The sequence below is a fragment of the Lactuca serriola genome, chromosome 2 (genome assembly GCF_051521515.1).
Source record: "Lactuca serriola cultivar US96UC23 chromosome 2, Lser_US96UC23_V15, whole genome shotgun sequence".
Classification (NCBI taxonomy): domain Eukaryota; kingdom Viridiplantae; phylum Streptophyta; class Magnoliopsida; order Asterales; family Asteraceae; genus Lactuca; species Lactuca serriola.
The window spans coordinates 228,633,463-228,657,700 of record NC_136409.1 but is presented as its reverse complement, the minus strand read 5'-3'; the positions used below and the strand labels follow the sequence as shown (position 1 = coordinate 228,657,700).

Here is a 24,238-nt window from a genome sequence, read left to right as displayed (position 1 = left end):
GGTGGGAGCTTATCGAGGAAGTATGCAACGAGAGTGTGCTCCGGTATCGGGGAGTCAATGTTGTTTAGGATATCGGCAGTGACCTTCATCTTCTCATAGTAGTCGTTGATCAAATTATCTCCCATAGTCATTAGGTGGAGTTCAATGTCAAGTTCAATAATGCAGACATCCTTGTTATCACAAAATAAGGCTCGAATGGCTAACCATGTGGAGTTGGTGGTAGATTCGGGTGTGGTCACCATGTTCAGAAGATATTGCATTAAAGTACCATGAATCCACATCTTTACAAGAGAATCGGGGGTATGCCACTCGGTATCTTTGGTGTTGGTTGGTTTGGAGGTGCTGATCAAGTGACCAAGGACACTAAATTCGGTACAATGAGTTTGAAACAACTCCCTCCATGAATCATAAATGAGTTGGTTTAAATCAAGGGTAAGTGTAATGTAGGATTTGATGTTGGTAATTGCTTAAGGTTTCATATTTGTGGTAGTAGGGTTAGAGTTAAAGCTTTCTGGCATGGTGATGTTGAAATAAATGGTGGGGAGCGGCTGAGATGAGAGCTACGAACAGGAGAAGACGGATGGAGGTCATCCGGAGGGTGGTGCCGAAGCCAGATGGCTGGAAAATGGGAGCCAATGGTAGGGTTGTGGTGGATCTCTTTAGGACTCTAATACCATATTAATGTTTGTTATATTTTCCTACAATGAGAGATTTTATAAAATCATGAGTAAATACATTAGAACATAATATTATGCTACAATACTATTGGAAATGATGCACATATTATAAAATGTATCTCAACTAATAATATAATATAATATTATATATATATATATATATATATATATATATATATATATATATATATATATATAAAGTACAAACTATAATTCCTTTGATCATATGGCATGTCTCATAAGCTTCACACATCTATTTGTTGAAAAGGATGAACATGTTATAAAATGGCTTTAAATTTATTTTAAACAATCATTATTGTTAATAATTATTGATATCAATTATGTACTCATTAAACTTTATCATACATTTTGAGGCATGTCTTCCTAAATTTATCATGGAAGGGATTTGTATCAAGTGCAAGAGATGCTTCAAATTTATAACATGTATAGAAGGAGTTTGTGGTATACATCAAACACAACAATTTTTAAATGGAATAAGTCCCCAAGTAGTAATGTTCGAGGGAGAGGTCTTCGGCACAATCCTTGACATGCTGAGTCAGATCGATATATACTATGTTGGTGTTCGTCATCTCCGCTTTCGTGTCCTCTTTCTCTCTCTCTGTCTATCTCTCTCTCTCTCTCTCTCTCTCTCTCTTTTTCTCTCTCTTTCTCTTTCTCTCTCTCTCTTCCCAAATTTACTATTTGACCTTTTTTATATTTGATTTTTTTAACATTATAATTACTAACCTTATTAACCATTTAAACCATAAAAAATGCATATATCTTCAACCTCTATACTAAAAAAATTTATTGATCAAAGTCTCCAAATAATAAAAAAAATATACCAAATAGAAACATCTCAAACCCTCCGTCATTCAACCATCCACAAATGGATTGACTGATTAATTCACCACCACTATTCCATTATATATTGATGTGACACTATACTACATTCAATATCCAATGCAAACCAAATTCACTCAACCACCCGCAGCCGAATGCGATTCCTTCAAATGTGTTCTAGAAAGTCAACCCAACTCCAATCCGAATCTGAACCCAAAAAAGACGGAGGAGCCTAGTTTCCATTGGGACAAAAATAAGAGAAGACATAGGCAACTACATGTATCGATGTATCGGAGGATCACATGGTTAGAAACGACAAAAAAATGGCCAACTTTTTGGATGCGTGCTACTAAATGTTTCCTCGAAAAAATGAATATATGAGAGTACTAAAACATAAACTATATCTACACAAAATGGTGGAACATGAATAAAAGGGTAATGCTCTTTTATGATTTATCGAACAGGTACCGAGTTATGAGTTCTACGACCTTGGTTAGTATAATGAAATTTATAGATTATTAATAGAATTTACATTAATGGGATGCACGTTTATATAAATTGAATTTGATCTCAGTTCAACCAAAATGAAAAGGTTCAACGGTAGTGTTTCGACCTGGAAATTGTACGGAAATATTGTTTTTGGAATATATTTTCGACAATTATCTTTCAAACCATTATCCTTAATTAAATGATAAAATCAACATTTAATGTTGATTTTGTTCTTATCTTTGGTAATCAGAAAAAATTTGAATTCTATATAAATCCCTAGTTGATGATTTCTTATTAGTGCCTTGATAAGAAATTGTTCTTTTAAATTTTATCCACATAATCTAGATTTCATAATGCTTATGCATAGCGTTGAAATATCATATTCGAAATGTGATCGCATGATCCTTCAAGCAGATCCAAAACACCCTTCGATTTTAGAAACAACAATTCCTCCCAAACCCCAAACCCTTCAATAACAATTACACCATTGTTTCTAATAAAGACTCATAGAGAAATATGGTTTTGGTAACAAATTCCTTGCACCGCAGGTGCTACCGAAGTACCAAACTTTGTTGGATTTTCTCGGAGTTCATATACATGACTGTTGACGCTTTCAAAGGCATGATGGTTGATATTTACCTATCCCTACCTTATATTATTAGGATTTACAAGATCTATTGTCTAGGCATTGAATTTGTCTTTGCGTTTGACTTTGTTTCTTCACATTGCAAGAAAGACGGTATAACCTCACCGGTGTTGTAACGTTTCAAATTCCAGAATAAAGTTTTTATTTTTAAAATAGAAGAAACACCCATTTTTATAAAGTTACATTCAAGTCAAACCACTTGTTCATAAACCATAATTCAAAATCCAAATTTATAAGGAAGATAATGTGGAATCTCAAATCATAAATTTGTTTATATGTGTGCACAATCTTGCCTTCGAAATTCGATAAGTACCTGAAAATATTTAATCCACAACTATAAGCACAAAGCTTAGTGAGCTCCCCAAAATATCACATACATCACAACATAATAATCAGTTATGGGTTATCAACAACCCTAGGACTATCAACAATCATGAGGACTATCAGCAGACCTAAATATCACATGTGGTGCAACAACATGAACAAATTTGGGTTACCAGCAACCCTGGGACTATCAACACTCATATGGGCTCACAACCGCCCTATGAGTTATCAGCAACCTTGTGGACTATCAGCAGTCCTGGAGTTATCAACAATACAATATATATATATATATATATATATATATATATATATATATATATATATATATATATATATATAACTACAATCAACAAATAAGACTCAGCTAGTCTAGTATGCACACCATTATGACACAGGTAATATAATGAGAAGACTCACCAAAACGAAGAGCTGAAATCATTACTAAAAGTCCCACAAAATCAGCTACATGAACCGCATAAACCAATCACAATCTAAACCTTAGACTATAGCTTAACAGCTCTCAAAGTTTGACCAAAAGTCAAACTGGTCAAAGAGTTAATGGTCAACAGTCAAAGTCAACAACCAAAAGTCAACAAATTTGATCACCACGATGTAGCCATGCACCTGCCACAACGTGGCAATCCCTCAACAAAACGGTCACAAAGAGTCCACTCGCCACAACATGGTAAGCAGGTTGCCATGTTGTGGGAACTATCCAAAAACCACTTAATGGATTAAGCCCTTAATCCATTAAGCCACAAACTCATCTCTTCCAGAATACTTCCAAATGTCCATAAGCTTCATAAAAACCTTTACTTTATGTACATGCATGTCTTGAACTTGTTTAAGTCAAAATGGTGAAAATGAGGTCAAAAACTCATACATGAAACCAAAACTTATCCAAACTTCAAATCTAGCACACCAACCCTCAAAGGGACCCTATGGATTCATAAAGTTGCCAACTTTATGGAAATCCAAACACTCAAACTACCCCAAACATGAAGAACAAATCATAACATCCTAAATCTAGAAACATGACACATAAAGGTTGGAACTTGGGGACTTACAATGGTCTAAAATATGTGCTCCAAGGTGGTGAGGGAACTTACATGATGGATCTATGCACCAAGAACATCTCCTTCTTCTCCAAGGCAGAAAAACAACACCAAAAGCTCACAAATGGATGAAAGAGGAGAAAGAGGCTCAAAGTGGTGAAACGGAGGCTAGGGTTTCATTTTAGAAGGTTGGAAGCTGAAGAGGATGTCCTAACATTGAAGTTAGAGGCTTTAAATACAGATGAAACCCTAAAAGATCATGGGCTTGGGCTGCCACAAATAAGAAATCATCAACTAGGGATTTATATAGAATTCAAATTTTTTCTGATTACCAAAGATAAGAACAAAATGAGCATTAAATGTCGATTTTATCATTTAATTAAGGATAATGGTTTGAAAGATAATTGTCGAAAATATATTCCAAAAACAATATTTCCGTACAATTTCCAGGCCGAAACACTACCGTTGAACCTTTTCATTTTGGTTGAACTGAGATTAAAGTCAATTTATATAAACGTGCATCCCATTAATGTAAATTCTATTAATAATCTATAAATTTCATTATACTAACCAAGGTCGTAGAACTCATAACTCGGTACCTGTTCGATCGACTACCAAGTAGCGAGTACTCAGAAGTACTTGGGGAGTATTAGGATTCGATAATTCATTTAGAAATATTTTTAGGGAAATTATATATGTCAAAATCATAAGTTGATTGAAATATATAACAAAATTAGATAGAGGTTAATACACAAAAACTAAAAAACATATAATGGTCTCACTTTGTAAATAATTACTAAAAATCTAAGACATATATATGTAGTAATAATCACATGTATGTATTAAATAATAAATCATTAAGTATATTATACATATTAATCACCGAATTGACCGAATTTTACAACAATGCTCTGTTCGGTAAGAGACTGATTGGGGAGTACTCGAGATTTTCTAACTCGCCTCGATAAGGGGACGAATAGCGAGTACTCGAAAGTCAAGTCGAAAGAGTAATCAGCAAACTCAGTGAGTTTTACAACACCGATACTAAGATGATTTATTGACCCCTATGATCACCAAGAGTAGTTACATTAGTTATATGCATCATATATTCTTACGAGTCGTGCAGTGGCGGACCGTAAGAGGGGGCCGAGGGGCCATGGCCTCCCCGGTTTTAAAGTTTCTAATACCTAGATATATCGTTTTTATATTGAACGATCCAATGATCACAAAAATGTGCTAATTAGGCCCCCCAACTTTAAGCTTTTACATGTACTATAAGTTATATAATTTACTTATCAACCAAGAATCTGAATTAAAAAGCAAGTTAAACAAACATCCGGAAATCTCTAATAAAATCAAAAGAAATCGTAACTAATTAAACTAGGAAACAATCCTTCAACTTTCTAGAAATTAAAAAATTGTAATCCAATATACATAATTCTAAAATCAAGATTTGCGTTTAAGAAAAACATTCAGACCCAGAAACTTTCGAAGCCAGAAAACGTCCAAATCTCACCGGAAACTCATGAATCTCACCGGATAATGTCTGGACTCTCGCTTCTCCGATGTGCGTTCTGCCGGCTGGATGTGCTTTCTGCCGGCTGCCGCTCTCCGCCTTTCCCTCTAATAGTTTTAGATCTCTTATTCTTAAGAGTAATCTATACTACAGGTATTTTACCCTTGCTTTTACAATGTTTCTTTTCATTTTTTTCTCTCTTTTTCTCAATCTTTCTTTCACTATATGAGATAAGAAGATAATGATGTCTGGAAAATGTAATCAATAAATGATGTGTCTGATGGAGTATGAATATTGATATCTAGTACATGCTACACTGTAAAAAGTCTATAGATCTTATTTTATATTTTCATTATTGATAACATTTACTTTAATTTACCGATATTACTTATTGTTTTTGAATTTCAATATTAAAAGCAATATAAAAACATTAAAAGTAAAATATATTTATTAGTGTACGATGAAAATTTACACATGAAAACACTAAAAGAAATATATTATGCATTAGTTTACTTATTGTTTTTGAATTTCAATATTAAAAGCAATATAAAAACGTTAAAAGTAAAATATATTTATTAGTGTATATGAAAATTTTCACATGAAAACACTAAAAGAAATATATTATGCGTTAGTTTATAATGGAATTATGGAATAGTTAAGATTAAAATATATTAAATATTTAAACTTGATATAATTATTAAAAAAAATTTCATTAACTTTTATAAAAATGTAATTATCTGCTATAGTGCTATACTTTATTTATTTATTGATTTTTAGTTTATTTTATTATTATTATTTTTAAAGAGAATATTTATTATTTATTAATTGATAGTTATATGAAAAAAAGAACCCACAATTGATAACTTTTTTAAAGAAAAACATGTCAATCCTAGTCAAAATCCGAAAAGGCCATCAAAGACTTATTTTTTATAAGTATTGATTTCGGCCTCCCTAGTTATAACGACCGTGTTCCGCCCCTGGAGAGTCGTGAAAAGATGTTGATTTATAACTACCATATGCATCATATATGCTTATGAGTCGTGGAAAAGATGTTGATTTACAACTACCATTAACCACCCCATTAATGTAACATGATATAACTTTTTAAAAAAATGTCTCCATTCCCTTTGTCGGTGTTTCCAATTTTGAAATTGATAGCTTATGTCTCTTTTGCCCATAGTACCATTCAGTTTGCTTTCCACTTGTACAGGTAATACCAACACATAATAACTCCGTTTGTCGGTTTATCAGTTGATATAAAAATCGGTAAACTAAAAATTGCAGCAATCTTAAGAGTTCTGTATCTTTTGGTCATCTTTTCTCATCTCAAACTAGGAAATTCTCAAATTGCAAGCATACACCTTACAATAGTTAAATCTTAAATCTAAACCAAAAAACAAAAAAGGATTACATGATATGAGAACGAATCTAAGACTTTAACATTGCTCTCTCTCTCTTTTATTGTCGATCCTTAACATCATTCATGGTTTATAGTGGTGACAGCCATGTGAGTATAACTGGGCTTCTTACTCTGTGTACACCATCTTTCCAAATCAAAGCCCCAGACTGTGGTGCTGTTTGCCTAGTCTTTGTTGTAAACGTGACCTTGTACGACAGTTTCTGATATTTTTTGGTGAAATTTAATGTCGATGGCTCCACCTTCACATTCACACCTTTGAATTCTGAAACCACAACATGGTACTTTGAAACCGGAGGTCCGACATTAGTCACTGTTCTATGAACTGTCAAACTAGAAACTCTTTTATCTTCAGGAAACACAACTGAGATAGCCGGGTAGTTCAAATCACTCGGCCCGGAAACCGAATGATGACATGTCCTATTTGAGAACTTAGCGAAAACCATGAGCTGGATTCGGGTCAAACCCTGTGTGCATAAAAAGTCAAAGTAATCTTGTGGCCCAATGTCGTAAATCAAACCCGGGTCAACCGCTTTAGACGGGTTGATATGACCCGCACCATGGTCATACGGGCTGGATAGTCCACCGGTTGAAGAATCATGTAAAGGGTGATAGGTGTTATCATGGATATACGCGGTTGTCATCAGGGCTGATTTTATAGCAGCTGGGCTCCACTCTGGGTGTCTTGCCTTGAGTAATGCAGCAACACCACTCACGTGAGGACATGACATGGAAGTTCCTGAGAGAATATTGAACGCGACTCTCCGGCGATCAGTCTCCAGACTCGATGGGCCCATGTCGCCGGTCCATGCCGCCAGTATGTTCACTCCCGGAGCCACCAGATCCGGCTTTAAAACCTCCAATGACAGGAAATTAGGTCCTCTGGATGAAAAAGCGGCCACCACCGGAGATGGTTTTATACCGATTTTAGTCCCGTAAAATGCGAGATTTGCTGTGGGGTTTCGACCTGTCATCGCGTACTGTTTGATTGCTTTTCCTTCTTTTTCTCCGACAGCCACCGCCGGAAGAAGGTGGCAGTCCGCCACGAGCTCCTCCCCATTGGCGGCGGTGTTGGACAGAATCATGCCGATGCCGCCTGCTTGTTTCACCACTTGACCTTTTTGAACTCGAGGACTGATTCCCCTGTCGCATATCACAATCTTCCCGGAAACCACATGTGGGTCCAGAGTTCCTTCCAAACACAGAGAGCCCGGGTCGGGGCTACTTGAATTACTCCCGGTGTAAACCACTGGGTACATCATTTTTGGTGATAGATTTCTTCGCCCTTTGTAAAGAGAGACTCCTTTTAGCATCGCCCCGGATCCGAGCATTACAGACCCGGGAAAATCTCGGTCCATGGTGCTTGCTCCGACTGTCGTAATCCATGGAGAAACATTAGTCAGGCTGACCGGGTCAGGCCCACCGTTTCCTGCGGAGCACGAAATGAGAATCCCCTTCTCCATGGCTCCAAAAGCTGCAATCGATAAACTGTCACGGTGGTACGACGAAACTCCACCGCCTAAAGAAATAGACATGACATTGACTCCGTCTGTCACCGCCTTGTCAACGGCGGACAGAATATCAGAGCTAAAACACCCACCGGTCCAACACACTTTATAGGCAGCAATTCTAGCTCCGGGGGACATTCCTCGAGCTGTGCCGTAAGCGTACCCCAAAAGATTTGCCCCATGCACCGGCGAACCTGCAACTGTCGCCGCCGTGTGCGTTCCATGCCCGTCTTGATCTCTAGGAGATTTGTATTCTTTCTCCTCATTTATATTCCCGGTGGCAGCTTCGTATCCACGGTAAAACGCTCTAGCCCCGACTATCTTTTTATTACAATGACGCTTTTCGAAACCCCGGCCCACTTCACATACGCCTCTCCAGTGAGCGGGAACCGAGGTAAATCCTGTGTCGTTGAAACTCTGACTCTCCGGCCAGATTCCGGTATCCAGTACACCGACAACAACGTCGTGATCAGTCAGTTTGTCAGTCCAGACGCTCGTACTATCTTGTGGCTCAAGCCCTAAAAACATTGGACTTCGTGTGGTATGAAGTTCATATCTAACCTCGGGGAGTACGCTAACAACGCCATTCTGATCCTCAAGCCGCTCCGCTTCCTCCTCGCTCAGCCTCGCCGCCATACCATGGAAAGCCGACTGGTACGTATACATCACCCTTTCTTCTTCTTCTTCATTGAAATCATCCAATGGAACCGCAACTGATTTCACGAGCGATGAGTACCACGAAACATGGTCGGTGAAGGTGGTAGGGATGGCGGTGATATCCATGTGAACAATATAAGTTTTCTTGGAGACGCCATTGTTGGTGGAAGAGAGAGCAATGTTGTTGATTGTGAGATAGGTTGATAGATACAAGAATATCCACCATTTGACTGGATTAATCCCACCCATTTCTTCCAATTTAAAATTCTTGGGATAAGATGAAACGAAGAAGATGAGTGAAGAAGAAAAAGGCAAATGGAGTATTTTTATTAGAGGCGGTGTGTGGAGTGGAGTAAAGAGTAAAGAGTAAAGAGGAGGGTACGTGCTTGGTTCTGTCATCTTGTGCAGGTAATAAAAGTGGTAGTTGTATAATTATGGCGGTTCGTATTTAGTTTTTGGGACATGGACTTTGGACTTTGGCTGGTGATAAGAATTTAATGAATCATTACCACTTCAGGTATTTAAACTTTTAAACACATTAACATTATCAACATTATTATATTATGTTATTTAGTGGTAACAAAGGGGATTTACTACTTATATCTAAGGTGATGATGATGTTCAAATGACATTTAAATTGTTTATTCCATTAACTACCATGACATGACAACTAGAAAGCGGGACCTTTATTTCCCAAATTGGAGATATGATACATGACGAAAGATATAGAAAGTAATCTTGTGATAATGGTACTACAAAAAAAATAAAAAAAAGGAACTTTTTGTACCTTATGTTTATGTTTTCTTTATAAACAGAATTGGTCAGTTGTTATGTATGGCAAATTGGCAATGACAAGATGTAAAACACAACCCCACTGCCAGCAACTCGTTTTTAATGTTCAACGGTTGGTAAAATGGAAGAGTAACTCCCAACAGTTACTAATAATTACTATCTGTAGTTGTAGTTGTAGGCCTGTAGCTTATTATGTAATGGAGCATTTGTTTATCACAAGTACCTGCACAATAAGAATTTACTGTTGCCGTTTACCGCCGCACATCCCGAGAGACCATAGCAGCATTTATATTCTTTTCATTTATAAAAATAAGTAAAATAATAATAATAAAAAAGTGGACCTGACCTCATTGCAAAAGGTTTTAGGAAATAAACCGTTTCTTTTTTTTTTTTTTTTTTTCAGACATTTTTATTTTAAAAAATAACCACCATTTTCGAAAATACTGTAATTCTAAATTTCAAAGTGGTGGAAGGGGGTGTCGAACATAAGAAAAAATTAAAAATAAAATAAAAATTTTATTTTATATTATTACCCGAAAATCAGTTTCGAAGTCTGTCCCTAAATGATATATTCACAAATCCGTCCTTGTAAATTTTGAAGAATGAAAAGACAAGTTAAGGTCACCAAATATGGTTGGTAGGTCGAGCTAAGAGCTGAAATAATTTGGGAAAATGACTTAAAAGCCCAACAAAGTTTCCAAATCATTCAAAAAATTCCAATCATGTTTTGTCTGTTAAAAAAACCCAACGAACTTAACTTTTTGTCTAGAAAATCCAACAAAGTTCCAAACCATTCAAAAAATCCTAATTTTGTTTTGATTAAGTTCATTGGGGTTTTTTTTTAATAGTCAAAACATGATTGGAGTTTTTTAAACGTTTTGGAAACTTTGTTGGTCTAACAAGTCATTTTCCCGATCTGGTAATAAGCCACATCATCTATTTCTCTTATTTGACTTTCAGCAAAGTGTAACTTAGTTAGGCTTTTTAGACAAAATGTTAAGTTCGTTGGGTTTTTTTGGACAGACAAAACATTATTGGGGTTTTTTGAACAGTTTGGAAACTTCGTTGGGCTTATAAATCATTTTCCCTATATAATTTTGTTGGAGAGTTTTCTTTTAGAAACAACGAATACTTTATATAAGGAAAAAGAGGCATAGCAAGAAGCTATGACAAAAGGAACCAACAACAAAAGTTTTAGTTTTACCAAAATACAAACTTAAAAGAAAGAAAATCAAACTATAAAATGAGAACAACTTCAATCCACCCATGTTGTGCCTCTGTTCCTTTGTATTTGATCAATTCAAATGATTGTGCTACGATGGAATCTATTGTTTTTGCAAGATTAACCCCCATTTTATTGAAAACTTTATCATTTCTGGTTAACCAAATATTCCACAAGGTAGAATATAGTATCATCTTAGTAATTTCCTTTTTCCTTGGGTATTTCCCTCCTGGAGCAACAAAGTCGATAACTTTACTAAGAAACCCACACCAACGCATTATCCAGTAATATACCTCCTTGGAAAAGTCGCATTCCACCATGAGATGCTTAACAGATTCATTACATTTTCCATACAATTGACAAATTTGGTTTTCGATAGAAATACCCATATGGTTAAGTTCTTCTGTAATTGGGATTCTATTCATTGACGCCCTCCATACAAAACATTTCACTTTTAAAGGGATGAGTTTTGACCGATATATCTATGGTCCCACGTATTGATTAAGTTTGGGGTCCACTAATTTTCATAATGTGCTGACCAGATATATGTCGTCTGTGTTAAGATTGGATCGGAAACATATGTTTGTTGTGCGAGAGAAATTCAAAGATCCAAATACAGAACATAATACATGTAGTTCAGAAATGGCAGCAACATCATTAAGGTTTGTTTTCCAATTCCAAGCAAAACCATGTTGCATAAACGATCAATAAGCCGAAATTTTTGACCGCTTCTTGCTGGTACAAAAGTGGGAATTTGTTATGCAACATGAACTCACCATACCAAGTATATTTCTAGAATAGAAGTTGAGGATAAAGAGATGGTTCCAGCGAAAACAATCTATTTGGGTCAATGTTCATATTGTTGAGACTCTTTATTGCTTTGGATACATTGCTCCACACGCCCACTGTACTTCTACTACAGAGATAATTCGCAAGTTTCTTATTTAGGTTATTGTAACGCCCGTAGATCAAGGCTAGTCAATTTAAGGACGATAAGCGTCAAAAATGAGTTTCTAATAGAAGATTATTTAGAATGAATAATCTTAACTAGGTTATAGTATATGTTACAAGGATTCCGTACATATAAAGAACGTCAAAATCCGAATTATAACGAAGAAGTTATGACCTGTCGAAGTTTCGCGATAGAACCGGCACGACGTTGAATGACGTAAAAAGTGAATTTATGTTAGAGCGATATTTAGCCTTAGTGATCTAAACGAAAGTTGTAGAGTTCGTTAAACCGTGAGCGTGCATAAAAAGAACGTCCAAATCTGACTGCGTATGAGGAAGTTATGATTTTTCTAAGTTGCAGCTTAGCAGTATGCAGCCCAAATACTCGATTTGAGATCGAGCGGTTTTTAGCCAAAACAATCTAAACGAGAATCGAAGATCTCGTCAATTGTAGTGAAACGATAAAAAGATAGGCGAAAACGGACGTCGGATGAAGAAGCTATGAATTTATAACGGAGTTTTCCAGTCCCGGCCTACTAAAAACAATATAATAAAAATAAAGTCAAAATTAGCCAACGGAGTCTAAACGAAAGTTGTAGAGCGTAGTCTCACCTACGCGTGGATATAAAGAACGTCAAAACGGAGCTCGTATGCGAAAGTTACGCAATTTAGAAGTTCGACGAGTCAAATTACTCCCAGCGTAATTTGAGTACGCCCAGCATACTCAAAGGGGTGCAACTTGTCTGACCAATACTCGAGTGCCACCAGTCGACGCACGCAATGACGTCAAAGTACGCCCTGCGTAACTCGAGTACTCCCCGCGTACTGAGTACGCCATGCGTAATTTGAGATTACGCCCCGCGTAATCCCAGACCCTCAGCCTATAAATAGAACTCGAAATCAGTCATTTTCTCTTGTTCAAACTCTTTCTTCTCTCTAGTTTTTGCCTCGTTTTGCGTGCTGTTTATACCCCGAAGCCCCGGTAATATTTCCGAGCCCCAAAGCAAGATCCAAAGCCCCGAGGATCCCGAAGAGCGTTATTCCCGAGCCGAAGCGCTGCCCGCGATGAGCCGGTTTTTGTGAAGATCTTCCAGATCTACGGAGAAACACTACTTCTGCAAGCCGTAGTGCTGCCCGATCATCTTCTGATCAACTGAGTGTATAGTCACTTTCATCTTACACATAAATATGAAGTATTTTATAAAATACGTGCTATGTGTTATATATTAATTATCTATTTGAGATGGATTTGGAATTGATGTTTTTATACGGGTGTTAAATGATTTAAATTGTGTTTGTATTTATATCTACAAAAATGTTGGGTAGAACATGGGTAGATGGAATAGTTGGTGACGATGCGACTTCGTACCTATTGAGTAAGCCTTGGTGACGAAGCGACTTCGTGCCTATTTGATAAACCTTGGTGACGATGTGACTTCGTGCCTTTTGTGTAAACCCGGGTGACTATGAGACGTAGTGCCTATTGTGTAAACCCTGGTGACTATGAGACGTAGTGCCAATTGTATGAACCCTGGTGACTATGCGACGTAGTGCCTGTTGTATAAACCATGGTAGCAAATGGACTGTGTGCCAGTTCCTTAGGTAAACCCTTAGGAATGAATGAAGAAAGTATAATCGATTCTTAGGGTAAAACCTTAATAAATAAAGAAGATAATGGGGATGGGTATTTGGGTTGATTGTTGATAATTGTATTTAATAAATGTATTATTGTGGGTTGAAAACCCTATATGCTCACCAGGCTCCCAAGCCTGACCTACTCAGTTTTCTTTGTATCACATGTATCAATACGAAGACATAATTCACTGAGAGAATAAAGGAGATGTAAATCATTAGTGTAAATAATTGTAAGTTCTGTTTATGCTTATGTGTCTGTATCGGAACATGATATCCCGAGATTTTGTTATATAATGAAAATACTTTTCTTTAAGAAATGCTTTGATAAATTCTTATCATATTTTTTTATTTTGGGGACAAATTCCGCAACAATTTTCTTTAAACGATTACTCTGATTTTAAAAAAACAAAGCATAAACAAAGCATAAACAAATCGGTCTTTTCTGGCCATGAAATTGGGGATGTCATAGTTATGGATGCTTACAATAACTCCTGGCCACAGACAATTCGCTTCATTTTTCAATCGTTACCACCATTTTGTTAATAATACAATATTTTGTGCTTTTAGTGAACCCACACCTAAACCTCCATGTTTTCTTTCTGCAGTCACTTTTGACCAATCCACCCAGTGGATTTTTCGTTTTTCATTTGTTCCTCCCTAAAGAAACCTGCGTCTAAGCTTTTCCGGCTTACCCAAACTCCTCTTGGTTCCTTGTATAATGATATATAATATGTTGGAAGACTCCCTAACACCGATTTAATTAAAGTTAATTGTCCCACAAATAACAAAGTGTCTGCCTTCAAATTTGATAATTTCGATTGAAATTTATTAATAATGGGTTTCCAATTATTTTTTGCCACCACATTAGCTCCAACATGTACACCAAGGTACGAGAAGGGAAGCAGCTTTTCAAGCAACCTAGGATTTTAGCCATGTCTTGTAATTCGGTTTCAGAGGTGCAGATACCAAATAGTCGCGATTTTTGAAAGTTTATCTTGAGTTCGGGTGAGATTTCAAAGCATTTGAGAATTTGTGAGAGGTTTTTTATGTTGCCCTTATCCCAATTTCCCACAAAAATTGCATTGTCTACATAGAAAATGTGTGAGATAATCGGCCCGTTATGTGGTAGTTTGAGCCCCTGGATTAACGACATATCATTTGTGTCTTGTATTGCCACATGGAGACCTTCCATTGCTTGGATAAAAAGGAATGGTAAGAGTGGGTCCCATTGTCTCACTTCCCTCAATATTGGAAACTCTTCTGTAGGAGTCTCGTTGATAAAGACTGAGGCTCTTGCAGTAGAAAGACAAATATGTATCCAAGTTCTCCATTTTCTCCTAAAACCCATTTGTTCCATCATTGAATCTGAATAGGCCCGGTTTATGGAATTGAATGCCTTTTCAAAATCCATTTTGAAGAGAAATGTCAGCTTCTTTGCTTTCTTAGCCCATGTAAAGATTTCATTCATCACCAATGGTCCGTCAAGGATGTTCCCGTCCTTTACATATGTTGATTAAACTTCGTCTACAACTGATCCAATGACATCTTTCAAACGATTTGCAAGTATTTTAGCAATGATTTTGTATAAGCACCCAATCAGACTTGTGGGTCTACAATCTGCCAATACAATTGGATCCTTTCCTTTTGGGACTAATGTAATGAATGATGAATTACATCCGTGAGAGATAGAGAATGTCTCCTCAAATTTCTTTACATACCGAACTATATCATCTTTCATGACCTCCATTTGGATTTTATAAGTTTGAATGTGTACCCGTCAAGGCCTGGTGCTTTCTCAGAGCCACAACACCATATTGTCGATATTATTTCTTCAATCAAAATTGGGGACTCGATTTGGGATCTTTGAATCAGGTTTAACTATTTGAATAGTGGGTTGATCAGCTTGGGTCTATTGGGCCATGTTTTATGGAATTTTCCACTGAAGTATTCGACAACCTCCTTCATGATAAGTTTTGGATCAGTGCACCACTCACCGTTTATTCTGATTCCATGAATCCTGTTTTTCGTATTCTTGTTTCTCAACATCCCGTGAAAGAATCTAGTATTCTCATCCCCGTTACAAATCCATTTAACTTTGGCTTTCTGTTTTACATCAAGTTTGGCAGCATAATCAAGCTCACGAATTATGTTTTGTGCTTCTCTTCAAAAATTGATTTTTGCTTCTAATAGTGATCTAGTTTCCGCCTCTACATCTAAATAATTCACTTCCTCACTTAATTTTTTTAAGGTTCCAGATCCCATTTCGGATTCAAGTCTTCTTTATTTTCTGAGATTATCTTTGATATGTTTGAGTTTTGCCATAAATATTGATCATGAGCACCATAGCCTAGAAAGGTCGTCTAATATTTGTCAAAGACTTGATTGAAATCTTTACTGAGTATCCAAGAGTTGAATAATTGAAATGTAGGTGGGCCAAAATCAACGTTGTAGGGTTTAAGGATCACCGAGGTATGATCTAAATGCTCACATAGGAGATTTGTCACTGAAGTTTGAGGTTGCACTTGAATGAAATTTTGACATACCAAAAATCTATCTGGCTTACTTAATTTCATGTCGTCCTCACGTAAGTAAGTATATTTCATACCATCAGTGTTGAATTCATGCAAACCCAAGTCGACAATGAAACGGTTGAAATATGATGTTGTATAATGATAGAATGAGGAGTTGAACTTGTCACTAGCATACCTTACAACGTTAAAATCACCGAGAAACACCCACGTTCCAATTGTCCCTCTTTTAGCTCCAACAATTTTTCCCAAAGTTTGTGCTTATCAGTTATAGATTGTGGTCCATAAACGTTTACAATGACGGTAATTCCTAGAATATCCAACCAAGCTCTAGAGGTGGCTATATAATGTCTTGGTGTTACAGTTTGTGACTTGAGAAATACCATTGGGTCCCATAAACTTATGATACCCCCATATTCTCCTGTTGTATTCACAAAATCACAGTCAAAATTTTGTGAACCCCGACACCCACTTGTACCAATTGTATTGAAATCATTCACTCTTGTTTCTTGGATACCGATAAATTCCACTTTATGAGAGAATTTGAGCTTTTTAATCCACTCCACTTTATTCGATTCTCCAATTCCCCTGATGTTGAGATTCATAAGATTCATTGAGCACTAGTGGAGCCGCCAACACCATCACATACTGTAACCACAACTTCAATTTCTTTCTCAATCTAGAATCCCACCTCATTACCAATCTGTACTGCACTATCAATTTCATTCGAAGAGGAGCATCCGTCATTTAAGGAATTGGAGGTGTTGGAATCAGAGATCAAACTCGCTTTGTTCATGTCAATGGAAGAAGACTCGTAGCAGGAAACTGCCAGTATTTGGATTGAATTAGTTTTTTTTTTTTTTTTTTTTTTTTTACAGAATCTGAGATATGAGGGTTGAAAATTCTTCTAGGTGTAATGACAGAGAAGAGATTGCGCTCAATCTTCCTTTGCTTTCCAGTAAATAAAGAACACCGGTTAAAAAAGTTTGAATTACATTTATAATGAAGAAAATTATAAAATGCACTAGTCTTTCCATTCTTCAAAATTTTTTAAAAAAATAGCGTGTTTTTTTCTAAAGCATCTCACACTGCCTCATAGAAAAATCTTTCATGTTGTGGCTTCGCAATATATATATATATATATATATATATATATATATATATATATATATATATATATATATATATAATTTTGCGTTTAAGACATTGTCGTCGGAAATTCCAATCACACTAGTATTTATCTTTTGGATGAAAATGTAATTGAAGTTTGTTAACTTCCGTGTGCATGTCCTTCCATTTGGAGTTTATATGATGCATGGCATGATATGAACCCCTCAAGTTGGAGTTTAAAATGATACAACATTGTTCCCCATAAATGAAACGAACTTTATGGATTTTTCCGGTCATTATATACTGAAGATTCAATGTAAGCTTTTGCCAATGTCACTTCTTCTTGTTCTAACCATTGTTTGGATCTTTGGGATTGACTAGGAGTTAAATTTATTTGAAATGAAATTGGATTGGAATTAAAGAAAGTGAGAATGGAATTGAAGAGAAATCTAATAGAATAAAATAAAAAGTGTGGTTTTGAATCGAAGGAAGGTTATATTTATAGTGGGAAAATGGATTTAAATAAAAAAAATAGATAATTTGGCTGTTGGTTAAGCAGTCAACAAGAAAATGGTAGAGAGAGATTAGCGATAGAGTAAATGGCAACATATTACATAGCCCGCTTCTTGTTTCAATTGATAGTACCGATCTTGGAAGGGACAATGTAGGTATACATGTTGTGCATGTTGTAAATGGTAGAAATAAGATTTTCCATTATATATAAGGTAAGATTAAAAATAGAAACTTTATGTGAGAACAATAAACATAACTAAATAACAAAGGATCCAAGACCACCAAAACCATACGAAAAATTACAAAGAAACTAAAGGTTTTTTTGAATCAAAACATTCTAGTTAATTATTATTTTTATTCCTACTACTATATCATCAATGAGAAGTAAGAATAACTCTCCAAAGTTGAGCTCTTCAAGAATTTGACCAAATTATTTTGAATCACCAAAGCAAACAAATAATCGTCACAATTATCAACTCAAAAGCTTGTTTATTTTGTTTTGAGATACTTATAGTGTCAACCCCATATCAAGAGCTCTGTAATGTTAATCATTATAGGGAAAGAAAGGCCCACCCACTTAGCAATAGCATCCACACTTTCAACTTGCTATCTAACAAAAACAAAACAAAACGTGATTGGTATCTTATTGTCCCGACTCATAAATTGGATACAAAGAAGATAGAACGCCAATAACATGATTAACAAGATTAACTCGAGTAGGGATCCCATTAAGCAAAACTCTCCAAATCAAGACATTAACTGTTATGGGAATACATTATACCATCAAGTTTTATGAAGCACCCGATGCATCTGTAGCGACTCAATATGCCTCCTAATTGCTTTTAGAAACATCGCTTCATCGAGTTTTATGAACAAATTGATGGGGACACTAGTTGACAATGACAGTGGTTGACAGTGATGGTGTTGAGCGGTGATAGTGGTGGTAGGTGGTTGTAGGCATTTTCCTAATTTAATAATTATATCAAGATTAATAGAAATTCTTGTTAAACATAAAGATAAAGATAAAATATACTAAAAATGTATGAAACTTATTTTATAAGTGTCAGGGTCAATCTTGAAAGATTTTTGAAACCACAAGGACCATCTATGTAACAATAAAAGTTATGAACAAAACTTACAAATCTAAAAAACCACAAGGATCATTTATATAATTTTGTCTAACAATAACTTGGGCGAAAAAAAGATTAAAGTCGTTTTTCAAAAAGCAACAATTTACAAATGTAAATATAATATACCCTTATTAAAATTTGAGTTTTTGATATAAAAGTTCTTAAGTTTGTCAAAATGTGATGATTTTATCAATACCATAATTTTAGGTGTGTTAATGATTAAGGCGTTGTTTGATAGTTGCTGATTGAGTAAGATCTGACTGAGTAAGGACCTGATTGACTAGGTCTGAAGCTCTGACTGTATTTGCTTCTGACCAAAATTATGTTGTTTGATTATGCATCTAACTGGTTGTATTGACTGTGCAAAATGACAATTTTACCCTTATATAAACAATCAAAAAACACATGAACAAATTCATTTTCTAGATAACATACAACACATGAACGAATTCGTTTTCTAGATAATCTATTGCAAATTCTTAAAATCTATTGCAAATTTCCATCAATAAGTTCAATAAATTATTTATAGGTTTTACCCAAAAAGAAACTTGATAATCAGGGGAGATACATAACTGTTATTTCCATTAATAAGTTCTACAAATTATATGGTCTTAATTATCCTCCACAATCTCCATAAGCATTACTTGAGTTCACTAATCAAAGTAAACATATAATAATATAACTATGACCCAAAATGAAATGTATCACACTATAATGTATATATCCGAAGTCCTTGTTAAACCATAATTAAGAAAACCAGTTACATATATAAACAACAAAGAATCCATTCATTGGTCAGTCAAACATAAACCATTTCTCACTATCCTATATACATGAAATAAATCTTCTAAATTTATTAATGGCAAACTCATTAGATAATAAAAAAGAATACAAAGGTTTTAAAAGAGACTAATTACAGAAAGACTTTTTCTTTAATAAAAAAAACTTTCTACTCTTCATACTCATAATGATCATAAACCATTAATCACTCCAATAATTATTTAGATAGAAATGAAATAAACTTTCAACACCTAAATCCAATCCAAGAGTTGACATATGTCATAGTTGTTAAATGATCCTTCCAGGATACACATCTAATTTCGAAGAATCGAAGTATACACATCTAATTAAACAATTAAGAGAAAGATTAGATGCAAATATTATAATAGTGAAACTGTTTGGACCATGGAAGATCGTTACCTTTAGTGAGAACCCTAGCAATAGTGGTAGCGATTCAACAACTATAGAAGAACAATCGAGATTTGAGCATGGATTCTAAAAATCGTGAGCTTTAAACCTGTCAATTAAGAGCATGAGCCCAATAGGTGAACTTGTGAAGGTATCTGTCGATTGAAATTCCTGGTCGGCATTGTAGACGAAGGCAGTGAAGGAGGTGGCGCGATGCTGGAAATGAAGGCAGTGGAGGAGGTGGCCGGAGGCTGAAGCGGATCGAGAGGGAGAGGACAGAGTGGAGTCCTGTCCAAGGAGAAATAAGGAGAAGGGTAAAGAAGGGTAGAGGCGTTTCTTTTTCTCAGTCAGCATTGTTTTTTGAATGACTCGGTAAGAGCAACATTGACCGAGTAAGAGTTTTAAGCGGTGCTATCAAACGTTATGATTCAGACTAAGTCAGACCGGACCCAATAAGAGGCTTATCAAACAAGCCCTAAAGTATTTTAAGGGTTTTTTTTTTCCATTTTTGCCCTTAGTTTACAATTTGGAAAAAAAAAACTAAATATGAAATCAAATTTGTAAAAAACTTTATTTTTACATATCTTTTTATGTTTTTACCCTAATTATATTTTTCAAATTTGACATGAAAGTCTTTATGTTCGACAAATTTTGTTGGTTTCGTCTCTGAAAAGTTGCTATCATAGGTAACAAGAAAAAAAATGATAAACTTTAAACATTAATGAGTAAAAAATCGTGATATGTATAAAACCGACAAAATTTGATAAACTAAAAGAGCCCTATCATGTTTCATTATTGTGCACTATTTAGTGAATAAAATTAATAAGTTATGTAATATGGACAAACCCATAAAAATCGACACACTAAAGACTTTGCATATTTCAGAAAGACCCTACAATGTTTCATTATTGTGCACTATTTAGTTAATAAAATTAATAAGTTATGTAGCAAAACTTATAAAAGTTTATTGTCAATATATTAGATAATTAACTATAACCAATGCCCAAAATCATAAGGAAAGAAAGCTTAAGAAATATAAGCAATTTTCCATCCACAATCAATGTGCCTCGATAACAAATATGTCCTGACTTAGTTAAATATATAATTTATACCCAACTATCGAATATAGAGTCAAGTCAAAAAACTATAAATAGGATAACTATTGATACTGTCGGCCCATGGGCCCTTAGCAGACTCTCCAACAATCGGCCTGTTACACTCCCATACCAAACTGGTACATTTGGGCCCACTTCCCATCCCAAGCTGCAACACTCTCTCCCCTTGCTTCACTCGCTCTTTCCCTTCCATGTACGCCAATTCATACCACAATGAAGAAGATGACTGGTTCCCAAACCTATGTAACGTCATCAGTGCAGCCTCCACTTCCTCATCTTTTAACTTCATCTTTCTCCCTATCTCCATTATCATCGCCTTCCCAGACGTCGGCAAACAGTAATGTTGTATCACTTTCCTGAAGTTTGGTACGTAAAGCTCAGTCGATTTGTCGAGGAATTTCTTTCTAATCACAGAAAACCCGTATCGGATTTTCTCTTCTAATGGAAGAATAGAAGAACCCATAATGTGAAAGCTCGATCGGAGTAATTCTCCGACCACATGTAGTACGTCTTTTTTAAGCCTAAACCCCAAGAAGCCTTTGGAGTCTTCTTCACGGATTGCAGCGTTATACGCTATATCATCGAACGCACCTTGGGTTCGAAGAGTGTAGAGTAATCTGTATTTGGATATCTTTCTGGCGGATTCCTTGTTGGTGATTAGAATCGCTGCGCTGCCTGATCGGAAGAGGCAATTCAGGATCATCATTGACCGGTCTTTTCCTGCATACCAACCGTTTGATAAAATCTCTGTACTAAGAATTACAGCGTTAGAGTTCTTGTGAACTTTTAAAAGGTTCTGCGCCATGTCAACAGCTAATGCACTCGCACTACACCCCATACCACTGATGTTGAAGCTCTTTATGTCTTCTCGCATCGAGTACCTGTTGATAATGATTGACGATAGCGAAGGAGTGGAACAATACCCGCTACAGTTGACTATGATAATGTCAATATCGAGAGGGGAGAGTTTTGTTTTAGACAGAAGGTCTTCAAAAACTGGGAACAGAACCATTTGAGCTTCGTTAATGGCATCTTCATGAGATGATCTTGGTGGAAGGTAGTGTAGAGCTGGAGGAATGCATGTCTTTTGACTTTGACCCGAAGTCACCAACACTCTAGACATGAAATCAACACTTTCTTGGTCAAGAGAGTGAACGATACGTGAGTGTTCAAGGAAAGACGAAAAGGGTACTCTCCAAAAGTTTGGTGGCTTTAGGCAAGAGTAGTCAACAAGGTAGATATCTGAAGACCTTGATATCAGGTAAGTTTTATAGATAAGGAATACGAAACTAACACATAATACTAAAAAGTTAGCTTTTTGTATTTGATTGAGAAAAAGGAACGCAAGCAAAGTAAGGAGGATAAACGATAAGATCTTGAAAGAAGTTGATAGAATACTTGTGCGATTTTGTGGAATGGATTTGTGGAGAAGCAGAGTGTCATGGGTGAACTTAGAAAGTTGCTCCATTTTTGTGAAAAGAAAAGAAAAGGTGCAAGATATGTGATGTTTTGAGGTCAAATTATATAGACTTGTGCATGGGAAGTGCAGAATGGGGTTTTTCTGCTTATCACATTGATGAGTTTGGTCAGGGAAGGTGACCAGAATGAATGCGAGTTATTGCAGTTTTATCAAAACAAATCATAATCGGTTATCTCAAAATAAAAAGCCACACAACACAAGTAAATAAGGGGTTTTCTTTATATATAGTTTATACTTTGGTAAAGAATGTTGGTACTATATATATATATATATACTATAGTTATTATAAGGTAAAAAACGATAGAAGATGAGTCTAGTAGTTTATGGAAACAAAGTATATTGAAAAATGAAAAGTGAAAACATGCATATGCCCAAAAAGATGAGAACGTCTTAAATGAAGAAGGGAAAAACTAGATAGCATGCATTAAAAAGCAGTAGGTAGCTTCTTACGAGTAATTATGGCAGGGTGTATAAAGTCAAACTGTACATGCAGTATTAATTCATGAAGATTGATTAAACCATTTGGGTAATCGGAATTCTATATATCCTTCTCCCAACACGTATTAATCCCTCTTTCCAAGAACATGAACAAATCAAAATCTTAAATTCTAATTAAGGCTTCATTTCATTTAATTTGTTCATATATTATGAGACATAAGTAACTTATGTTAATGGTTTCTTTAGAGTATGGGCCCGTTTTGGGTCGTTATTGCCGATGTGGACACGGCTTAACGTCGTGGTGACGTGAGGAACACCGGCTCCCCTTTGTTTCTCGTTGCTTCCCGTTGCCAGCGTAACATTCGTCAAAGCTATTTATTCTTTCTTCCCTCTGCTTTTCTTCTTTCTTAACGTCGTTTTTCACGAGGAACATCATCCCCACTAGGAATGGTGAAATGAAGACAAAAATTTATGCAGATGTGGCTTTGAACGATGTTCTTATTTCTTGAACCATACCGAGTAGTCTTAGGTCAAGTAGGCTGGAGAATTGTAACGTGGGTGCCGAGGTCCATCTTAGTGCCAAAGAGAGAGAAACCACATTGTTTTAACCAAATCACCATCTTCTATATATCGTCTAGACTCTAGATATTTCCATTACTTCTTTACACTTGAACATTGTGAGAATGAAGATATTAAGTTATGCAGTATATGTCATGATAATGATTTTGTTTCAGTTATGAATTATTCATGTTTGATTTATTTTGGAAACTAGCAAGATGTGTTTAGCAACTCACATCATATTCGATATAGCTAATGCTCTTGAAATAGCCATTAGAATTTGTCTTTTAAAACTAGGGAAAATGACTTATAAATTCAACGAAGTTTCCAAACCGTTCAAAAAACATCAATCATGTTTTGTTTGTTCAAGAAAATTCAACGAACTTAACCTTTTGTCTAAAAAAGTCCAACGAAGTTTTCAAACATTTCAAAAAATTTCAATCATA

General features: G+C 35.6%; 1 protein-coding gene and 1 pseudogene across 1 annotated transcript; both read right to left on the bottom strand.

The window, feature by feature from the left end:
- Positions 1-6,866: 6,866 nt before the first annotated feature.
- On the bottom strand, positions 6,867-9,496 carry SBT1.3 (subtilase 1.3). Its single transcript, XM_079027199.1, has one exon. The coding sequence runs from the start codon at positions 9,379-9,381 to the stop codon at positions 7,039-7,041; it is 2,343 nt and encodes a 780-aa protein (XP_078883325.1). The 5' UTR covers positions 9,382-9,496; the 3' UTR covers positions 6,867-7,038.
- Positions 9,497-21,155: 11,659 nt separating this feature from the next.
- LOC145088793 (3-ketoacyl-CoA synthase 5 pseudogene) lies at positions 21,156-22,826 on the bottom strand (annotated as a pseudogene).
- Between the last annotated feature and the right edge of the window lie 1,412 nt (positions 22,827-24,238).